General features: G+C 61.2%; 4 protein-coding genes across 4 annotated transcripts; 2 read left to right on the forward strand and 2 right to left on the reverse strand.

Annotated features, from left to right (window-relative positions):
• Window positions 1-3,516: 3,516 nt before the first annotated feature.
• On the forward strand, window positions 3,517-5,174 carry HRG_01881 (velvet factor domain-containing protein; the record flags this gene model as incomplete). Its single annotated transcript, XM_044860352.1, has 3 exons — window positions 3,517-3,667; window positions 3,790-4,689; window positions 4,804-5,174. The coding sequence occupies 3 exons, from the start codon at window positions 3,517-3,519 to the stop codon at window positions 5,172-5,174; spliced, it is 1,422 nt and encodes a 473-aa protein (XP_044723985.1).
• A 1,187-nt stretch (window positions 5,175-6,361) lies between these two features.
• HRG_01882 (uncharacterized protein) lies at window positions 6,362-7,624 on the forward strand (the record flags this gene model as incomplete). Its single annotated transcript, XM_044860353.1, has 1 exon — window positions 6,362-7,624. The coding sequence occupies one exon, from the start codon at window positions 6,362-6,364 to the stop codon at window positions 7,622-7,624; it is 1,263 nt and encodes a 420-aa protein (XP_044723986.1).
• Window positions 7,625-8,466: 842 nt separating this feature from the next.
• HRG_01883 (ankyrin repeat domain-containing protein) lies at window positions 8,467-12,848 on the reverse strand (the record flags this gene model as incomplete). Its single annotated transcript, XM_044860354.1, has 3 exons — window positions 8,467-8,622; window positions 8,682-12,131; window positions 12,186-12,848. 3 exons carry the CDS (start codon window positions 12,846-12,848, stop codon window positions 8,467-8,469), a joined length of 4,269 nt encoding a protein of 1,422 aa, XP_044723987.1.
• A 2,171-nt stretch (window positions 12,849-15,019) lies between these two features.
• On the reverse strand, window positions 15,020-16,762 carry HRG_01884 (sodium/hydrogen exchanger family domain-containing protein; the record flags this gene model as incomplete). The annotated part of the gene is made up of 3 exons (XM_044860355.1): window positions 15,020-15,292; window positions 15,350-16,548; window positions 16,627-16,762. The coding sequence occupies 3 exons, from the start codon at window positions 16,760-16,762 to the stop codon at window positions 15,020-15,022; spliced, it is 1,608 nt and encodes a 535-aa protein (XP_044723988.1).
• Between the last annotated feature and the right edge of the window lie 118 nt (window positions 16,763-16,880).

A 16,880-nucleotide genomic window follows, 5' to 3' on the forward strand; every position in this document is an offset into this window, starting at 1 on the left:
TCTTGGCTGCCTCGATGAAGGCACCGTCACTCCTTGGACTCAGTCAAGGGCTCGCGTCTGGTTCCTTGCTTTGCCCCCGGCCTACCTAGCCATGCACCAGCCCAGACCATTGACTTAACTAGTACCTACATAAAATGCGGCGTGGAAAAAAGTACCTACTACTGCACGTGGGTGTATCCGTGGACGAGGTGCCATGTCCTGTAACTCTGTAACCCCCACAAAAGGCAACCCAGCAGGACGGCTCAGCGCCAACGCCGTAACCGTCTCCGTGGTTGCGGTCCATGTCCGACGCGGCAGTACTGTACTGTAAGTACTGTAAGCAAAATAAGAGAGCTGGAAAAGGCAATTTTTGTGTTCAATCTCTTATGCGCTCCTCGTCTCGTGCGAGCGGGTGCCGTGGGGACGACCATCGGCAGGTACAGCGAGCTTGAGTAGAGGACACGTACAGCGCACTGCCGAGCGCACCGAGCACAGAGGAGGGCGAGCTGGGTCCGGAACCTGCCCAGTACCGGAGGGGCTCGTAGCCCCAGCGTCGCCCGCTGTGGGTCGCTGCTAAGTCCGACTGCATTCTCCGACGACGCCCAGGCCCGTCCCGTGCTAGTGCCACGGCCCCAGCCATCGGCGTTGGAGTCATGGCTCGACGGTCGACGCATTTCTGGCCTTTACTGGTAATCCATATATATATATATATACATATATGCATATATACATATATATCCGTACGCACATGCGTCTCGCACTTGGTGTCGGCAGCAGCATTAGCAGGTCGGTCGGTCGGAGAGGGCATTGGTAGACGGCCAAGGAACGAGCCACGCTACCCCGGTCTGGGTGCAAGCGCCGTCCCGGGCCCGCGAACCACAGATGCCCGGGCCGCTAACCCAAAGCACGATAGCTGCACTGTGCCGAGGCCATGGTGCCATTTATGTCCGTACCGGGTACTTTGAGGGGGACAATGGGGATGCGACAGATGAGCGGCGGCACATCTTTATGCTTCTTGTCTGCTCTCCGGATGCCGGCTCGCGATGCGGTGTGTGTGTGTGCTGGCTGCACACGCATATCCGTAGGAAGCACCCGATCCTCACTCAGTGTGCACTTTGCACAAAGAGCATAAGCATGTACAGCGCACGAGGCAGCCTGAGACATAAAAATGCCATGTGCACGCGGCCGACTGCGCCACAAGGCTCGGGGAGACGAACCAGTACTCCGTAGGTAGGTACTGTACATATCCGTACTCCGTACTCCGCTTGACGGATCTGGACCAGCGCTGACCGTGCTGCCCCCTTTCACACCCGTGTCTCTCGCTGCCGTCTCAGCTAAAAGCCTGCCTCCTCCTCGGGCTTGATGCTGTTGGTGCGACTTGGCTGCACGGTTTTAAACACATGTGCTCTTCTCCCCGCAGAGATGGACGGCCTGGCGGCAGTATACTTGGACACTGTGCTTTGATTTCGGTGCATCATTCTGCGTATGCACGTACTTTGGACATGTCGAGTACATCTTTGAGGCTCAGTGCACATCTTGCCCCGGGCTCGCTGGCCGTCGACAAGCACACGCAAATGAAGCTGGCAAGCGTCACAGTCGGTCTTGTCTTCATCGCACAGGGAGCCCCTGTACTCCGTACAGTACTCAGGTACGAACTACCCCGGGCGGCGACCAGGCAGTCCCCGGCGCTAACAGCTTGCTTGCTCGCGCTAACCAGTGTCGACGACCAACGACGACGAACCATGTCTGGGCTCTTGTCTCGTGGCTCCTTGCTTCTGCTGCTGGATGGGAAGAGGGAAGAGGGGGTGAGCAGGTGATCGGTAACGCTTCGGCGGGCTCCGAGCGTGCGAGGATGGGGGACCAGAAGAGTTGGTGGCGCATCGCGTACAGTACAGTACAGTAGCATCGAGTCGAGGTGCATTTGCCTGATGCATGCATGTCGATTATGGAGCCGGCCGGAAGACAGACAAAAGCTGTTGCCCGCCCGTCTGGTCGTCGGACGGGCTCCGAGCTTGGCGGCCAAACGGACCGACCCCCTGCCACAAGGCACGCACCAACAAAGGCGGGCGCCCGCTGGGTACAGTCCGAGTACCCAAGGTACCTACCTACTTACCTAGGTACCTACTTACCTGAGGTAGGTAGGTAGGTAGGTAGGTAAGTACTCAGCAGTGCTGGCATCCGTACAGAGTACACCGTGATACCCGCAGATCTGCACCTCACGACGCCCTCATTCTCTCTCTTTCTCTCCCTCCCTTTCACACGCACACACACACGCACACTCACACACACACACCGTCACGTCCCATCTGCTCGTGCACCCGCACCACGGGTCATAGACGCAAGTGTGTAGCGCTGCAGCTCGGGCATGACTCGCCACCCCATTCTCCAGACCTCGTCCCCCGATCGTGGCCGCCCGCTCCTCTGGTTTGCCCCCTCCTAGGCTCGGGTGGGTAAAGGCTAAAGCTACCCCCTGGTCGCGTCCCAAATCCCGGGCATGCACCCACAGACTCTCCCTCTGCTGTACAGGCCCTCCTGGGTCCAACGGATTATTGGCGCTCCTCCCACCCCGCCCCCCAGCTGCAACCGCTACCCAGACGCTCGGGGCCTTGCTGCAGTGACTTGTCCCCAAGTTTTTGCAAGTTCCGCCATCTGTTGCCAGCCAGCCCGCCCGCCAGCCCGTACTCACTCACTCGCTCGCTCGCTCACTCACTCACTCACCCACGCCGCAGCCAACAGCCGTCCAGCCAAGCCAAGCCAGCCAACCAGCCCGCGCCCGCTGACACCAGACGGCACGGCCAGCCATCCACCCCGTGAGTCTTGCTGCCCGTGTCTCGCCTCGTGCTCTCCTGTTCCTGAGCCTCCTCCTCCTCCTCTTCCTAGCGGCGGTGCTTGCGCGTGATAACACCTCCGCCATCGCGGGTACCTGCGCACCTAGTACCAGGTACCTCGACGCCGGCCTTGGCTGCCCGAGCCTCTCGGTGCCCGCAGCTTGCAGCACATGTACCCGACTCTTGTCTTTGCCTGGGCCTGCATGTACTCGCTGTACCCGTCCCGTCTCAACCCTGGCCGTGTCTCCCCTGTACTGTACCTTGATCCTGCCAAGAGGGACCCGTTCCTTCCCCCCATCCTCCTGCTATTCCTTCTGCTATTCCTTCTGCTATTCCTTCTTCCACTCACGCTTCTCTTTTCCTCTCTCGCTTCGTCCCGGATCCCTTGATCGACCACCGCTGCCTTTGTCCTTTGTCTCTTTCACGCTGCTTCCTCTTCGCTCCCCCCCCTCTCGAGCTCGATACCCGAGACGTGCTTCTGCCGTCTGGCCAGTGACAGGCCGGCCGGCCGTCTTGACCGCCGACCACATATATCACAGCGCAGGTGAGCATCCTCGTGTCCTCTCGCCCTGAAGACGCCTACACCACCGCCCTTTGGCTTCGACTTTTGTGCTCTCAGCCCTGCGCTTCGCATCCTCCTCGTATCCGACGGGCTTGCTGATGCTCCCACCTTAGACCGGCCCATCGACCGTGCTGCAGACTCGACAACATGGCGACGCCCGCTTCCATTCCCACAAATTGCTCGCGAGACTCGGTCCAGCGCATCCACCGCATCACCAGAGAAAACAGGAGCCTGTGGTATCAGTTGACGGTCCTGCAACAGCCTGAACGCGCTCGAGCATGTGGTTCAGGTATGAAAGGTAGGCAAAGCCGCGTCCCTGATGCCTCTGGCTAGCGCATGTATGCATGTCGGTCAAGCGTCTCCTTGCACCACATGGACGCATCATCAAGCCGTCCCTCTCTTTGCTGACTTGTCGCAAAGCCAACAGTGACCGACGCCCGGTGGATCCCCCGCCCGTCGTGGAGCTCCGCATCATCGAGGGCCCCTCAGTCGACGAGGGCAAGGACATCACCTTTGACTACAATGCCAACTTCTTCCTCTACGCGAGCCTGGAGCAGGCCCGCAACGTCGCCCACGGCCGCGTCCAAACCCCTGCTGCCAGCAACCCTCCCATCCTGACGGGTGTTCCTGCGTCGGGCATGGCGTATCTGGACCGACCTGCCGAGGCCGGTTACTTCATCTTTCCCGACCTCTCGGTCCGCCACGAGGGCTACTTTCGCCTATCCTTCAGCCTCTTCGAGACGACCAAGGAGGAAAAGGACTTTGATCTCGAGCCCGCCGACAGCGACCTGCCCCCCGGCGTCGACTGGCGCATGGAGATCAAGACGCACCCCTTCAATGTCTACAGCGCCAAGAAGTTCCCTGGTCTCATGGAGAGCACCCAGCTCAGCAAGACGGTGGCTGACCAAGGGTGCCGCGTCCGGATCCGACGCGACGTGCGCATGAGGAAGCGCGATGGCAAGTCCAACGGCTATGAACGACGCGACGACGAATACTCGCGCCGCCGAACCGTTACTCCCGCATCCGAAGACCCTCACGGCATCCGCCCTCGGTCCCTCAGCAACTCGAGCGAGCCGCGCGTTCAGTACGGGGGCGACGCTACTCGGCGGCCCTCGGCCGTCGATCCGTATCCTCCGCCACCACCGCCGCCGGGCTACGAGGCCGCACCACCCCCCAGCCGCGGGCACCTTTCCTTTGGAGACGCCCCGCCGCCGCAATACGCCGCACCGCGGCACTACCCCCAGGCGGGAATTTCTGCACCGCCCGTGTCGCCCGGCGGGCCCTACCCATCCGCTCAATCTCCCTACGGTTACCATCACGGTAGGACCTTGAGCTCGGCGTGCCCCTCGCCCGCGCTCTCCGCCAAGCAGGAACCGTAGGATCGATCCTCGGGCAGCTACGTGACTCCCTCGCCGTCGTCGTACTCGTCGACAGACGGCCATTCACGGCGGGACTCGCACACGTCGTTCAACTCGACTCCCTCGCTGCCCCCGCCAGCGCAGAGGACTAAACCGATCAAGCCACACGCATCTCTGGCACCCCTCAAGATTGCCTCTCTGGTGTCGCCGCTGCCTCCCATCGAGGCGCAAGCCGAGCCACTGCCTGCGCCTCCGGTCGTGTTCACCGGCGGCAAGCGAAAGCATGAGATTGTCTTTCACCAGAACGCGCAACCGCTCCACAACGGCCGGCGACAGCTGGATCCTCACTTTGGCGGCCGCACGGGTGCGACATCGGATCCCGGCCAAGGCATGTACTCGCGGGCCGACGGCAAGGTCGGGGTTGTCACGTTTAGCCAGTGGCAATGATGCCGGCGCTGCGAGATTTGCATGCGACTTGTGCGACTTGTCCCCGCCCCGGCGAGAGAGGATCATCACCGCCATGTCGCAAGCACGAAGTAATTTTTCCTTGGTTTTGACATTTACGGGGGCTTGAGGCGCAACTGCTTTAACTTGGAGCTTCATATGCTGGGCAAAGATGATATACAGGTATGGCGAGCGTTCGGCTCGCTGATCAGTGTGCTTTTACAACCGCCATCCATCACGGGCTCCTCTCCCACGGATGACGAGGGCGGCAAGCGGAGGATGACCGAGCTCCCCTCTTACCTTGTCCGTTTGCTTTGTTGCTCTGCGCCATGCCCTGCTTTCGAGGGGCTTTCGACTGGGATTTCTTTTTGACCATTTTTTTCGACGGCGCAAGTGCTTTGGTTGTTGAATCGTCGTTGTGCGGGCTGCCATGTTTGGAGAAGGATACCATTGGGAAGCAAGTTGAGCAGCGTTTTCTATGTTACGACGGCACGGAAAATACGTTTACGGGAAAGGCTTCTGCTAGGGAGATATCCAGGTGGTACTGTAGAGGAGGATGTGTATGTATGGCTATTTTGGAGGGGCGTGCGTTTTCTGAAGGAGACGATGGGTGCCGATTGGGCCCGCTCGAAGCAGAGTGTGCCGGGTAGATGATGGCGTCGTGACGTGTTGCTAGGGGTTCTCATGGCTGTCAGTTGGAAGTGATTTAAGCCTGTCGTTTGTCATGTCACGGAAGCAGCCGTTTGGGCGGGCGGGGCTGTAAGGGGCACATGCAATGCAACAGGCGGGGGCGGACGGGCCGTCGGACATGCCAGGGGTCAGAGTTGTCTTGGCACAGCGCCGTTGCCGTGGTGAGGTCACGTGTGGCCCCACCTGGCGAGGAACGAAGGCGAGCTACATCAACAAACACCGAGAATGAGCTCTCTGGCCACGCTCCCTTGTTCTCCCATGCAGCCCATTACTCTGTCTCTGCTGTCTGCCTTGAACATCTCGTCTATCGGAGCGACTCTGCACCTGTCGAGATTGGGGGGTGCGTACTTGCTTGGACGAGAGCAGCCAGGCACGCAGAGATAACGACACGACGACATAGCCATCCATAGACCACAGGGGCAGAGGCAACAAACCCGACAAGAGAAAAAGGACACGTTAAGCAAGGGAGCAACAGCAAGAAAAGCACCAGCCAGACAACCATGGGGCCGCCTCGCACGCGGGCGCAAAACCTCGCCGCCGCCGCCGCCGCCGCCGCAGCGGCGGCCCAGTCGCGCAGCCGCTTCCTCGAGGGCTCCATGAACGACCGCGCCTCGGCCGTGCCGCCCGTGGCCTTTCTCGGCCCTGCGGAGCGCGCGGCCCTCGAGCGGCCCGTGCTGTCGGCGGCTGCTGATGGCGCGGGCGGTGGTGGTGAGGATGCGGCGCGGCAGCAGCGTCAACAGCAGCGTCAACAGCAGCAGCAGGGGCGTCGCGCGGCGGGGAAGATGCGCTTGGGGCTGGTGTGGGAGGGTGTGCGTGGGAGGCTGAGGCGGCGGCGGGAGGCGGCGGGGGGTGAGGACGGTGCCGGCGGGAGGAAAAAGTCGTCGTCGTCATCGTCGTCGTCGTCAGGTGGTCATCCGCAGGGCGCAGAGGAGAGGAAGCCGTGTGACGGCGGCGCGGACCGGCCGTCGAGGGAAGAGGTGCTCGCCAGCTACCACCAGCTCGTCTCGGCGGGCTTCTTTGCGAACCACGCCGTCTACTCGACTCGTCGGCCACCTCCCGGCACTCCCGCCCGTCCCGCCACGGCGCACGAGTCGCGGCCTCGCAGCCCGAATCAGCAGCGACAGCAGCAGGAGCAGCAGCAGCCTCCTCCTTGTCCCGGTCGCGAAGCCCCCCTCCCTCCGCAGTGGCCCCTCGCCCGCAAAGCTCCCCGGGCAACCCCCGCCTCGCCCGTCTGCTCGCCCGCCAGCCTCGCCTCCTCGCGCGGGACCAAGCGCCCCGCCGCCGACGACGACGACGACGACGACGACGACGACGACGAAGGCGCCGCCCGCTCGCCCCCGGCCCAGCAGGGCGAAGGCGACGAAGACGCCTCCACGCTGGCCCACCGCTTTCTGCCCAAGCGCCTGCGCCGCTCCACCAGCCGCGACATCTCCCTCCCCAGGGTCCGCGCCCCGCGCCGAAGCACCTCCGCCGCCGCCACCACCGGCGCCACCTCCCGCAACCCGCCAAAGCGGCTCGCCAGGCTCGCCCTGCCCGTCAACGCGCCCGGCAGCGCCGCCGGCACAAGGGCTTCGCTCGCCCCAGCCGCCGTCCCGAGACGCCCGTCCGGCCCGCGCAATCTCCGCCCACGCATCGTCGGCGGGCCCCTCAGCGTCGTGCCCGACGCCAACCGCGGCATCCCCCGCGTCCCCGCCATCCCGGCCAAGTTTGCGGAGAACCAGGAGAACGACGACGACTGCGCCCCGCCCGAGCTGCGCCCGTGATCGCCAAAGCCTCCTCTGCCTTGGAGGAGGCAAGGATCCTTGTGCAACTCTACCTTCATCTTCCGTCTTCTCGTCCAGTATTCTGGGCTCCCCCTTTTATTATTGTTTTATTCTCCTCTTTATTTTTTTCACCCTCCCCCCCTCTTTTCCTCTGGGGAGGCAGACAGGGAAACCTTGTTTCAGGCGTCGACAAGCCGAGTACAGCGCGCACGGGATGATGGACAGGACCAGACACCATGACGAGGCAGAACGGCGCACGTGTGTATGTACATGGATGGGCATGGATATACCCCCGCTGGCAAACAGAAGCTATCCAGCTCTCCGCCCTCACAATGCACAACAAAAGCAGCGCCGCACAGTCCGCGCCGCCGCCATCGTTACTTGACCTTGGATCTGTACTGGTTGACTCGTAGACTAATATTACTTGCATCTATGGAACGTGTCCTATCTACCGAGGCCTTCCTTGACAGACGGCGCCATGCCCTTCCTCCGCATTTGTCCATCACAGCTCACGCACTGCCATGGCGCGGTCCATTGTACAAATCCGCATCATACCAACAGCCCAGACCATCCAGCAAACAAGCCACGCTCCCGTCCATTGTTACGCATGCTGTTCGTCTCAGGATGCCCCCAAATCTTGCTTGCAAAGAAGCCTTGCGTTCCCGCACCAGCTTCCTTGCGTGGGAGAAGCCAAACACGCCAGAAAAGTTCCAACCGCTTGCGAGACATCTGCGAGAAAAAAGGGCTCCAATGCTATGATATCAACAAGGCCATGCATTGAAGTACCAACGCACCAACTCTAAGGCGAAGACAAGGAAACAGGCCAAGGCCATCGTCATGAGCTATGCCTCCACAACACGTGGGGCGTCTTGCGCCGCACGTGATGCTCGAGTCTGCCCGGCTTGCACCAGCGCACGCACCGACGTCCAAAGAAAAGGGAACAGCGATGGGAAGTAGCTGCATAGCATGGCGCAGACCATGACGACGAGAAGTGGAATCTGGGCTTAGTGTTAGCCGTGACGGTTTGCAAGGGGCTCACGGCGTGGGGAGAACGTACCCAAATAAAGAACAAGTTTCGATCGCTGCTGAGCTTCTTGAGTCTTCTTTCGTGTGCCAGTAGGAACTGCTCCTGCTGCTCCTTGGTGATGGCATTCTTCCGACCAATCTTGAGCACGCCGGGCGACGAGCCTTGGGCCTGTGTTCTGGATCCGCTCCCTGAGGGCGGCGACGGCTGATCGTAGAGAGCAGCGCATTTCATGTCCGCCTCGGCCTCGGTCGCGGCCCGAATCGCGGACTCCTGCTTCGGGTCAGTCGTGTCCTGCCGTCCAAAGATATCTTCGTACGAGGGAGGCGCCGCGCTGTTCTGCATGTAAGAGGTAATATCCCACCAGCGAGCGTCCAGCTTAGAAGTGTCCCCCTCTCCGTCTCGAGAGTCGGGACGTGGCCCAGATCCCGGCATGAGCTGCTGCATGCGACGCATAAAAGGTGACTGCGGCAGGTAGGCCTGATAGTCCGGCAGCATAGGCATGCCCGGGAGAGTGGGCATTTGAGGCATCTGAGGGAGGCTCTGCAAATGCAAAGCCATCGACTGCTGGAATTGATGCAACTGCTGTTGGAGCTGGTCTTTGATCGCCGCAAACTGGGTCGTCGGCGATGCCAAGGCCCCGGCTGAGGCGTCGGGGCCATCTCCAAGACTGTCGATGCCAATGTCTTGTCTCGCCCGGCTGTGCACCCGGCTGTGCACCCGGCTGTGCCGCCTCATGTGAAGATTACGGTCCTCGTCCGGGTCCTCGTCCTCAAGGTCGCCCGACGTGTACTCGGGGCTCTCATCGCCCGGGTCGGCCGGTATCGGCTCATCGTACGTGTGAGCCCTGGTCAATGGCTCCCACAGCGATCGCAACGAGGCGGAGCTACTGGCTCGGCTGTGCAGCGACGAGGAGCCGCTGAAAGAGCGTGCATGGCGCTGAGGCTGGCACATGGCCCGCAGCACTGATCTCGAGTTGGTCATGTCGGCGATAACGAGTCCGGATAGACTCCGAATGGTAGGATCAGCTCCGTGCAGCATCAGCCTCCTTACAATCTCGGCATGGCCGTGCATCGCAGCCATGTGCAACGGCGTGAAGCCACCCCGGTCGCGAGCATCGTAGTTTGCCCCCCTAGCAAGCAGGGCCGCGACGAAGCGGTGATATCCGAGAGAGCAAGCCAGATGGAGCATGGTATGGCCCGTGGGCCTCCTCCAGTCCAGCCGCGTCCTGTGAGTGCTGTCGCCGAGATCAATCAGGTCCAGGCACTTGAGCAGCTGGGACTCGAGGTGCTGCCCGTGGGACGCCTGGTTGAAGCCGGCGCCGCCAGCACCCGGGGCCACCGACGATCCGCCGGACCAAGACGGGTTCCCGTCGTTGAGGATCCTCCTGGCCAGGTCACTAACGTCCATGATCTGGCCCGACATTTTCTGACCCAGCACAGACAACGCTGTGCGGATGATGCTGTTCTCGTTGTCTTCAATGTACTTGAAGATGGGCGGTTCCTTGGCCATGGAAAAGCCTTGAGCACCGGCGACGCCCTGCTGCTTGAACGTCACGGCAACTGCGCCGGCGACGGGGGACGGGGGCAAAAGGCAAACCAGCGAGGATTCACCCCAGAACGTTGTCGTTGTGGCCTTTTGGTCGCCAAAGTAAACCTCCAGCCCTTGGAAGAAAGCCTGGCCGAGGACTGTGACCTCGGCGCCTCCCATTTTGGAGCCCTCGTTGGGGATGACCTTGTGGATCGTGGGTGGGGCACAGGCCTGGTTCACTCCCATTGGCATCGAGAACAGGTTGCCGACGAGCGACGGGGCGAACTGGCCCTGCGTTGCGCCGATGCCATTCCTCAGGCCGCTGGGACTTGGTGCGCGACTAGGATGGCTCGAGGTGGGCGCGGAATACAGGTGAGCTACGGCCAGGTTGTCCATGCTCGCAGACCTGTTGCCCGCGTAGAAAGGTGCCTGTTCATTGCCACCCGGAGTCGGGGGTCCATTGGCAAACGGGTGTTGGCCGCCGTGCTGTCCGAACATGGGCTCGAGTTGGGAAAAGTGGGCCGAGTTGGGCGAAAATGGAGACGTGGCCGTCGACAGTTGCGTGCCGTTATGGGCATTCGGAGAGGGCGACGTCTCTAGCCTCGTCATGGTCAGCCCGTTGGGGACCCGCGACGATGTGCTCCCGCTCGACTTTCTCTTCTTGGCCATGGGTCCTCCTTGGATGGGAGACGCTGGGCGGGACATGGCCCTGGTCGGCACCGTGACCGTGCCCATGGTCGGCGTCGTCTTGCCCGAGGCCGACGACGGGTGCGAGGCTTGTCGCCCGCTGCCATGGGAGGAAGCAGGGTCACCGTTGGACATGCGAAAGGCGCCATTCTGCGCCGTATGCATGAGGCCGTTCGTTTCGGCGGCGGCAGGCGGCGAGGGCCCTGTGCTTGCAGGCACCGTCGATGAAGTGACGGACTCAGACATTGCCGCCTGCGACGAAGACTGCGCCACGGGATGGGTTTTGTGATCATCGGTGATCATAACGGGGTTGGACATGGCCTGCGCAATGACTTGACCCCGAAAGTCCTTGATGGTGAAAATGACGTTGAAGCCCATCTTCTCGTTGTGGTGCCGGCAGTAGCACGCTATGCGCATCGGTGCATCAATCTGCATAATGTGACCGGACGCGGCCTTCTCCGGCCGCCCGCTCGAGTCCAAGACCTGCTGCCATTCCTTGACCTCTGTCGTGTTGAAGACGATGACCCGATAATCCTCGTCCAAGGCCCACAGCTTTTCTTCATCGGGCTTCTTGATCTTCTTCCGAGCCGCCCTCTTTCGCTCCCTGGTGACGCAGCCTGGGCAGATGCGGACATCGCCCCCATTCTGAGGTGAGGATTCCTCGTCGTCACGTTCCGGGAGATATCGCTGGGGTAAGCTGGTGGCCCTCTCCAACGCCTGCTGTTTGAGCTCGGGCTGCTCCATGGCGCTGGTGCAGACGAGCGTGACAAACAGCTCGAGCATGTCCGGAGATCGTTCCGGAGGGGGCTTGGCCAGCAGCTTGGGCTTGGATATTGTGTGGGCCGGGAGGTGCAGTTTGGTCACACCCGGCGGCAGAGGTGACAGGGTCATCTTGATGGGGATTTGCGTCTCAACGCGCGATTTGAGGGGCGTCGGCATGATCGTCAGCTCATACCCGCCGGTAACGGGAAGGGGTGGCGGGCTCAGGGGGAATTGGGGAGCGGGCGCCGGCTGAGCCATTGGCGGCGCCGCTAGCTGGGCCGACGCGGGTATGGCGTCTGGTCGGGGCGGCACGTCCATCCTACTTGTCCACATGGCATTCCTGTTCAAACCATTGGAGAAATCATGTCCTGTGGCTGGCGAGGGAGAGTTGAAGAAGGTGGCCGCGGGGGACGAGTCGTGGCTGGTCACCATGGCAGACATTGGTGACACTTCCCTCGAGCCAGCCGAATGAACCCCGTGGGCGGAGAAGGCCATGGAATATTGCTGGGACAAGGCATTAGAGCTGGGCTAGGCGGCACGACAGTGGGAAGCACTCACCGAAATTTGTTTCCGGTGGCCGGTGGCCTGGGACCTCTGGGCCTGGTTTGGTTTCCGTGGGCTGTTAGTCTTGATGGTAGGCATCCCGGGGGAGGGCATGTCGATGGGGCCGCTGGCCAAAGGGCGGTGCGAGGGGCCGTCGGGACTGTTCGAGGCCCCGCTAAAGTCAAAGGAGCGGTCCATGAAGGTGTCTTCGTTTTCGCCGAAGCCGTAGATGCCACCCATGGCGGCCGAGGGGTCGGCGTCACGGGCAAAGGTAAAGGCATGGTCGTCGTCGTCGAAGGAGGTGTACTCGGAATGGCCCCATTCCATCTTGACATCATCGGCTTGCTCCATGGCGATGTCGGCGGGGGTAGCCGAGGGGATGGCCGAAGCAGAGCTCTCGGTCCTCTTGGAGGACGAGGCCGAGTCGGACGACGAGTCTTGGTAGGATGTTGGCGAGTCGGGGAGGGTGAGGTCTTGGGGGCTCAAGAAAGTCTTTGGATCGCTGGTGCCAATCGTTTCTAGTCTCTGCAGGGTATCGGGACTGGTGGAGAAGTCGAAGAGGTTGGGTGCCCCGAAGTCATCGTCAAAGTCGCCAAATTCACCGCTCGACGTTGCCGTTCTCGTTGCCGCCCCCGCGATAAGAGGGCTGGCGGCGCCGGAAGCCCTCGCCTTTGTCATGTCCAGAAGCAAGGGATGTGGTGATGAGCTCGAAGCAATAGCCTGTTTGTCGGTCGAAGGGAAGACTATGTTACCGGTGGACGTCGGACTCGGTCAGGTTTGGATGTCGGCGCTGGAGAAGACTAGGAAAGGGGGGTGGGTGGTGGTGGATTGGCGGGAGGCGGACAAGGGTGCGGCTTCTGGCTCGACTGTGGGGGAAAAGAATGCTGGCAGCAAAACAAGGGCTCGAGGGCAGCGTCAGGTATTCATACCCTTTGTAGGCGGGCGCGATGGCTGTCAACGACGGTGCAGGGAGTCGAGGAAAAGCAAGATTAAGGTTGACGCAGGCGCAGCGGAGGCGTCCGCAAATCGACTCGGGGCGAGACCGATGGACGTAACGCCGCCGGGAAACTCTCGGTGGCTAAGACGTCGGTGGCGGGCGTCGGGGTCGCGAACCGTCGTCGTCGTTGTCGTTGTCGTCGTCGTCGTCGTCGCTGACGATTGAGCGGGAGTGGGATGGAAGGACTGAGATTGACGAAACAGCGACAATCACTAGCAACCCCGTACTGTACTGAAGGTAGCCTCCAACCGAAGAGGTTTGGTGCCAAGAGGTACCGCCAAGGCAAGGAGTGACTGTGCGGTACAAAGTACATGCCACGAGGCCTTGCGCTGAAGCGGGCTTGGAACGGCCAGGCACCTCAGAGAGGTGGGGTCAGGGCCCCCAGTACTCGGCACTTGGGGCTTGCTAGGGGACGGGGCAGCGTCTTCGCGCGGACTCTAAGACTCCAAAGTACGGTGGACATGGCGCGGTATCGGTCGGACCTTGATCGCTCCTTCAGTCCGCTCCGGGCGGTGCACTGCCTGTTCCTGACCCTTCCTGACCCTGCCTGACCCTGCCTGACCCTGCCTGTGTGTTTGGGGAGATGGCGTCTTTGCCGGCCAATCACAAAGGATCGGTCTCTAGTGCAGAGGCAGCGTCCCATCCACTGCTACTCTGATGCTGTCAACGTTATCTCAGAGCGCAGGTCCAAGCTCTTTTTGGCCTCCATCCAACCCGAGAGGCTCCCGTGAGCCCCAAACAGCAGCCAACTCGCAGCATCGATGACTTTGGATAACGCAAGCTGGCCTCTGGCGTGAGTACTTTCAGGTACTTCGGTACCTGGGTGCTTGCTGCGTCCCATGCGCAAATGTCCGTCTCTTCCCGCTCTCCGCCGACGCACATTATGCCACGAGAGCGCCTCATGCTGCATTTTGCATCGAGTGCACGCCATCTTTGGGTTTGGGCAATAATAAGGTATGCGCTATTATATCCGTACATCTTGATCCGTTCGTTAGCCAGGTCCACGTTTCACTTTGGTCGCTTCTCGAATGCCGACTTTGGCCCGCATTTCAAAGGTACCTCCAGGTTCTCGAGGCCCTCTCGTGCAGCCAATCACAGCCAAGGCCTCGTCAGCCAGCCTCCATCCATCCATCCATCTCCGTCCACCTCCATCCACCTCCATCCGTCTCCATCTCCATCTCCATCCTCGTGCAGGCCAAAGCTAACCTCCGGGTTAAAGGCCGTCCGCTCGGCTCCAAATTCCGTGCGATATGCCCCTAAACTGAGCTAATCGGTCGACAGCCTCGGATACGAGACGCCCCTCCATCATCATCATCACGGCACTAAATAAAGCCTCACTTTTTGGATAAAGCAGCCCGGATGGCGACATCAAGCCCATGACGCTGGCCCGCCGTCGCCGGTCCCGTAATGCCCTCGTCGGCCAGATGTCTCCTCGTCATGACCATGGCACACACATTCGCCTCGCAGGACCAGCCAACGGCCCCCGGTTCTTGAAACGAACCCAATATTGAAATAGACTCTCGCCTGCAAAGATGGCCGTTGCTGGTCACAACACATGGCAGCAAAGTCGTCGTTATCATCGGTGATTCAGCACCTACGCGCAATCGGGCACAGTTCCTGCAGGCACCTCGGTCCAACAGCACTATTAACACCATGGTCGCCAATCATCACGGCGACTGGCTGCATAGACCTAGCTAGCCGCATGACTAGGACACGACTAGTCTGCAGGCAGCGGCTACCGTCTTCCTCCAAGGCCACCCCCTCCAGTGTTTGTTCCGCCACCATCGGCAAATAACCCCCTTCAGGAACCCGTATTCTGTTGGCGCATGTAGAGCCTAGCCTAGACTCTACCCTATCTGACTGGCGGAGCTTCTGGGAAACTGTTTCCTGCGTCCGTGTCAGTCTCCCAGGCGCCGCGAGGTGCGGAGTCGGGATGAGCGTCGGCCACTGCGGTATACATGACGCCACCTTTCTTGCGGCCAAGCCATTTGCCAAAGACGGGGATCCTTCTCCGAGCCACCGACGTGAATGGCTCTTCATACATGCGCTCGCTCAGCACGCGACTCAATGTCCTCGGAGCAAGGCATCCCAATTTCCCCAGAGGTATGCTGAGTCCATGGACAATCTGTGTGCGTTAGATGTGCGCAAGTCATGACTCGATCAATGGACGGTCGAGGCTTACAATGCTGCATACAACAAGAAACCAGACCACCACTCGTATCGTCTCGCCCAGGTGTTCAACATCGCTTCTGGGCACGCCATCCGCGTTGCTGAGGTGCTCTTGGATGAACTCGAGACTGATGAAGAGGTAAAAGACTGCCGAGACGCCAATGGGCCCGAAGAAGCCGACGAAAATGGCCTGTCGAGCCTGTCGGATCTGGTGGATCCATCTATGCATGCCAAACACCCAGGGCAGCCGTCTCAGGAGGAGCACAAGCACCCCGAGGACAACGAGGCGCCCAATGGAGAGCAAAGGGACCGAGTTGTGGACAAAGCCGCTCCATGGCAGAGAGGCGCCGTACCACAGGAAGATGGTGACGTTGAGGAGCATGTCTATGGTCGGCTGCAGCGAGTCGTCTTTTGTCTGCATCCGGAACCAGTCGTCCCAGGTGAATGTATTGCCGGCGATGAAGCAGGCCAGGACGTCGTCGGTGCCAATCAGGCCGCAAGTGCCGAGGACGAAAAGGGCCAGGGCCACGGAAAATACGAGGAAGCTCTCGCGGTCGATGTAGTTGCGCCTCTCAGCCCAGTGGAGCAGCTCTCGGCCCAGCAGCCCGACCGCGGCGCCGTACAGTACGCTAAGGATGATGATGTATGCCCAAGTCAAGGCGAACCAGAGGCCCAGCGCATCGCCTACGCCCCCGGCGGTGGAGCCCGCCCCCACGTACTTGATGAGGTAGAGAGCGAGGAAGAGAAAGGGGTAGCCAAGCCCATCGTTGGTGCCCGACTCGGCGACAATGAGGTCCTGCAGGCCTGGGGGAATGTTTTGATCGGCAAACTTACCCTTGACGATGACGGCGGAGAGCACGGGGTCGGTGGGCGTGACGCACGCTCCCACGGCGAGGGCGTGGAGGAAGCTGGGCGTGCCGACGACGACCCAGACAAGGAGGCTCGTGGCCAGCCACATGCACGTCATGCCGGGCCCGACCAGCAGCAGGAGAGACTTGCACTCGGTGACGAGATACCGGCTGGGTAGCTGGACGCCGGCGAGGACGAGCTGGACGCCAAGGACGAGACGGGAAAAGTTAAGGGTGACTGCGTTGAGGTTGTCGGCGCACTCGGCCTCGGAGACGCCGTCCCAGCGGCACTCGGCATAGTCCTTGGGCCGGATGAAATTTGCTCCCTGCGGTCCAAAGGCCACGCCCACGAGCAGCGATATGACTGTCCCAGCAGTCAGCGAAGAGGAGTCACACGAGACCGCTGGATATTTTCTAGAAAAAGGGGGGGCGGGCGCCTTACGAGCCTCGGAGAGATAATAGTTCTCCTTAAGCAGAAACGACACGAGGCCGAAGAGCGAGATGAAGCCACCGAGAAGGGCCACGGTGACGTTGAAGTTGGACAGCTGGAGCGGGATCGCCCAGATGTTGGGCGCCATGTCGGCGGGACTCGAGACGTTAGCAGGGGTCGGGGTGGCGGGCGGAGACGGTGAGTCGGGGCCGGGCCGGGACAGACGTCATGGCTGTCCCCCGTGGCTTGGATGCGTGTGCGGGGCC

The sequence above is a fragment of the Hirsutella rhossiliensis genome, assembly GCF_020360975.1.
Source record: "Hirsutella rhossiliensis strain HR02 chromosome Unknown scaffold00002, whole genome shotgun sequence".
In the NCBI taxonomy this organism is placed as follows: Eukaryota; Fungi; Ascomycota; class Sordariomycetes; order Hypocreales; family Ophiocordycipitaceae; genus Hirsutella; species Hirsutella rhossiliensis.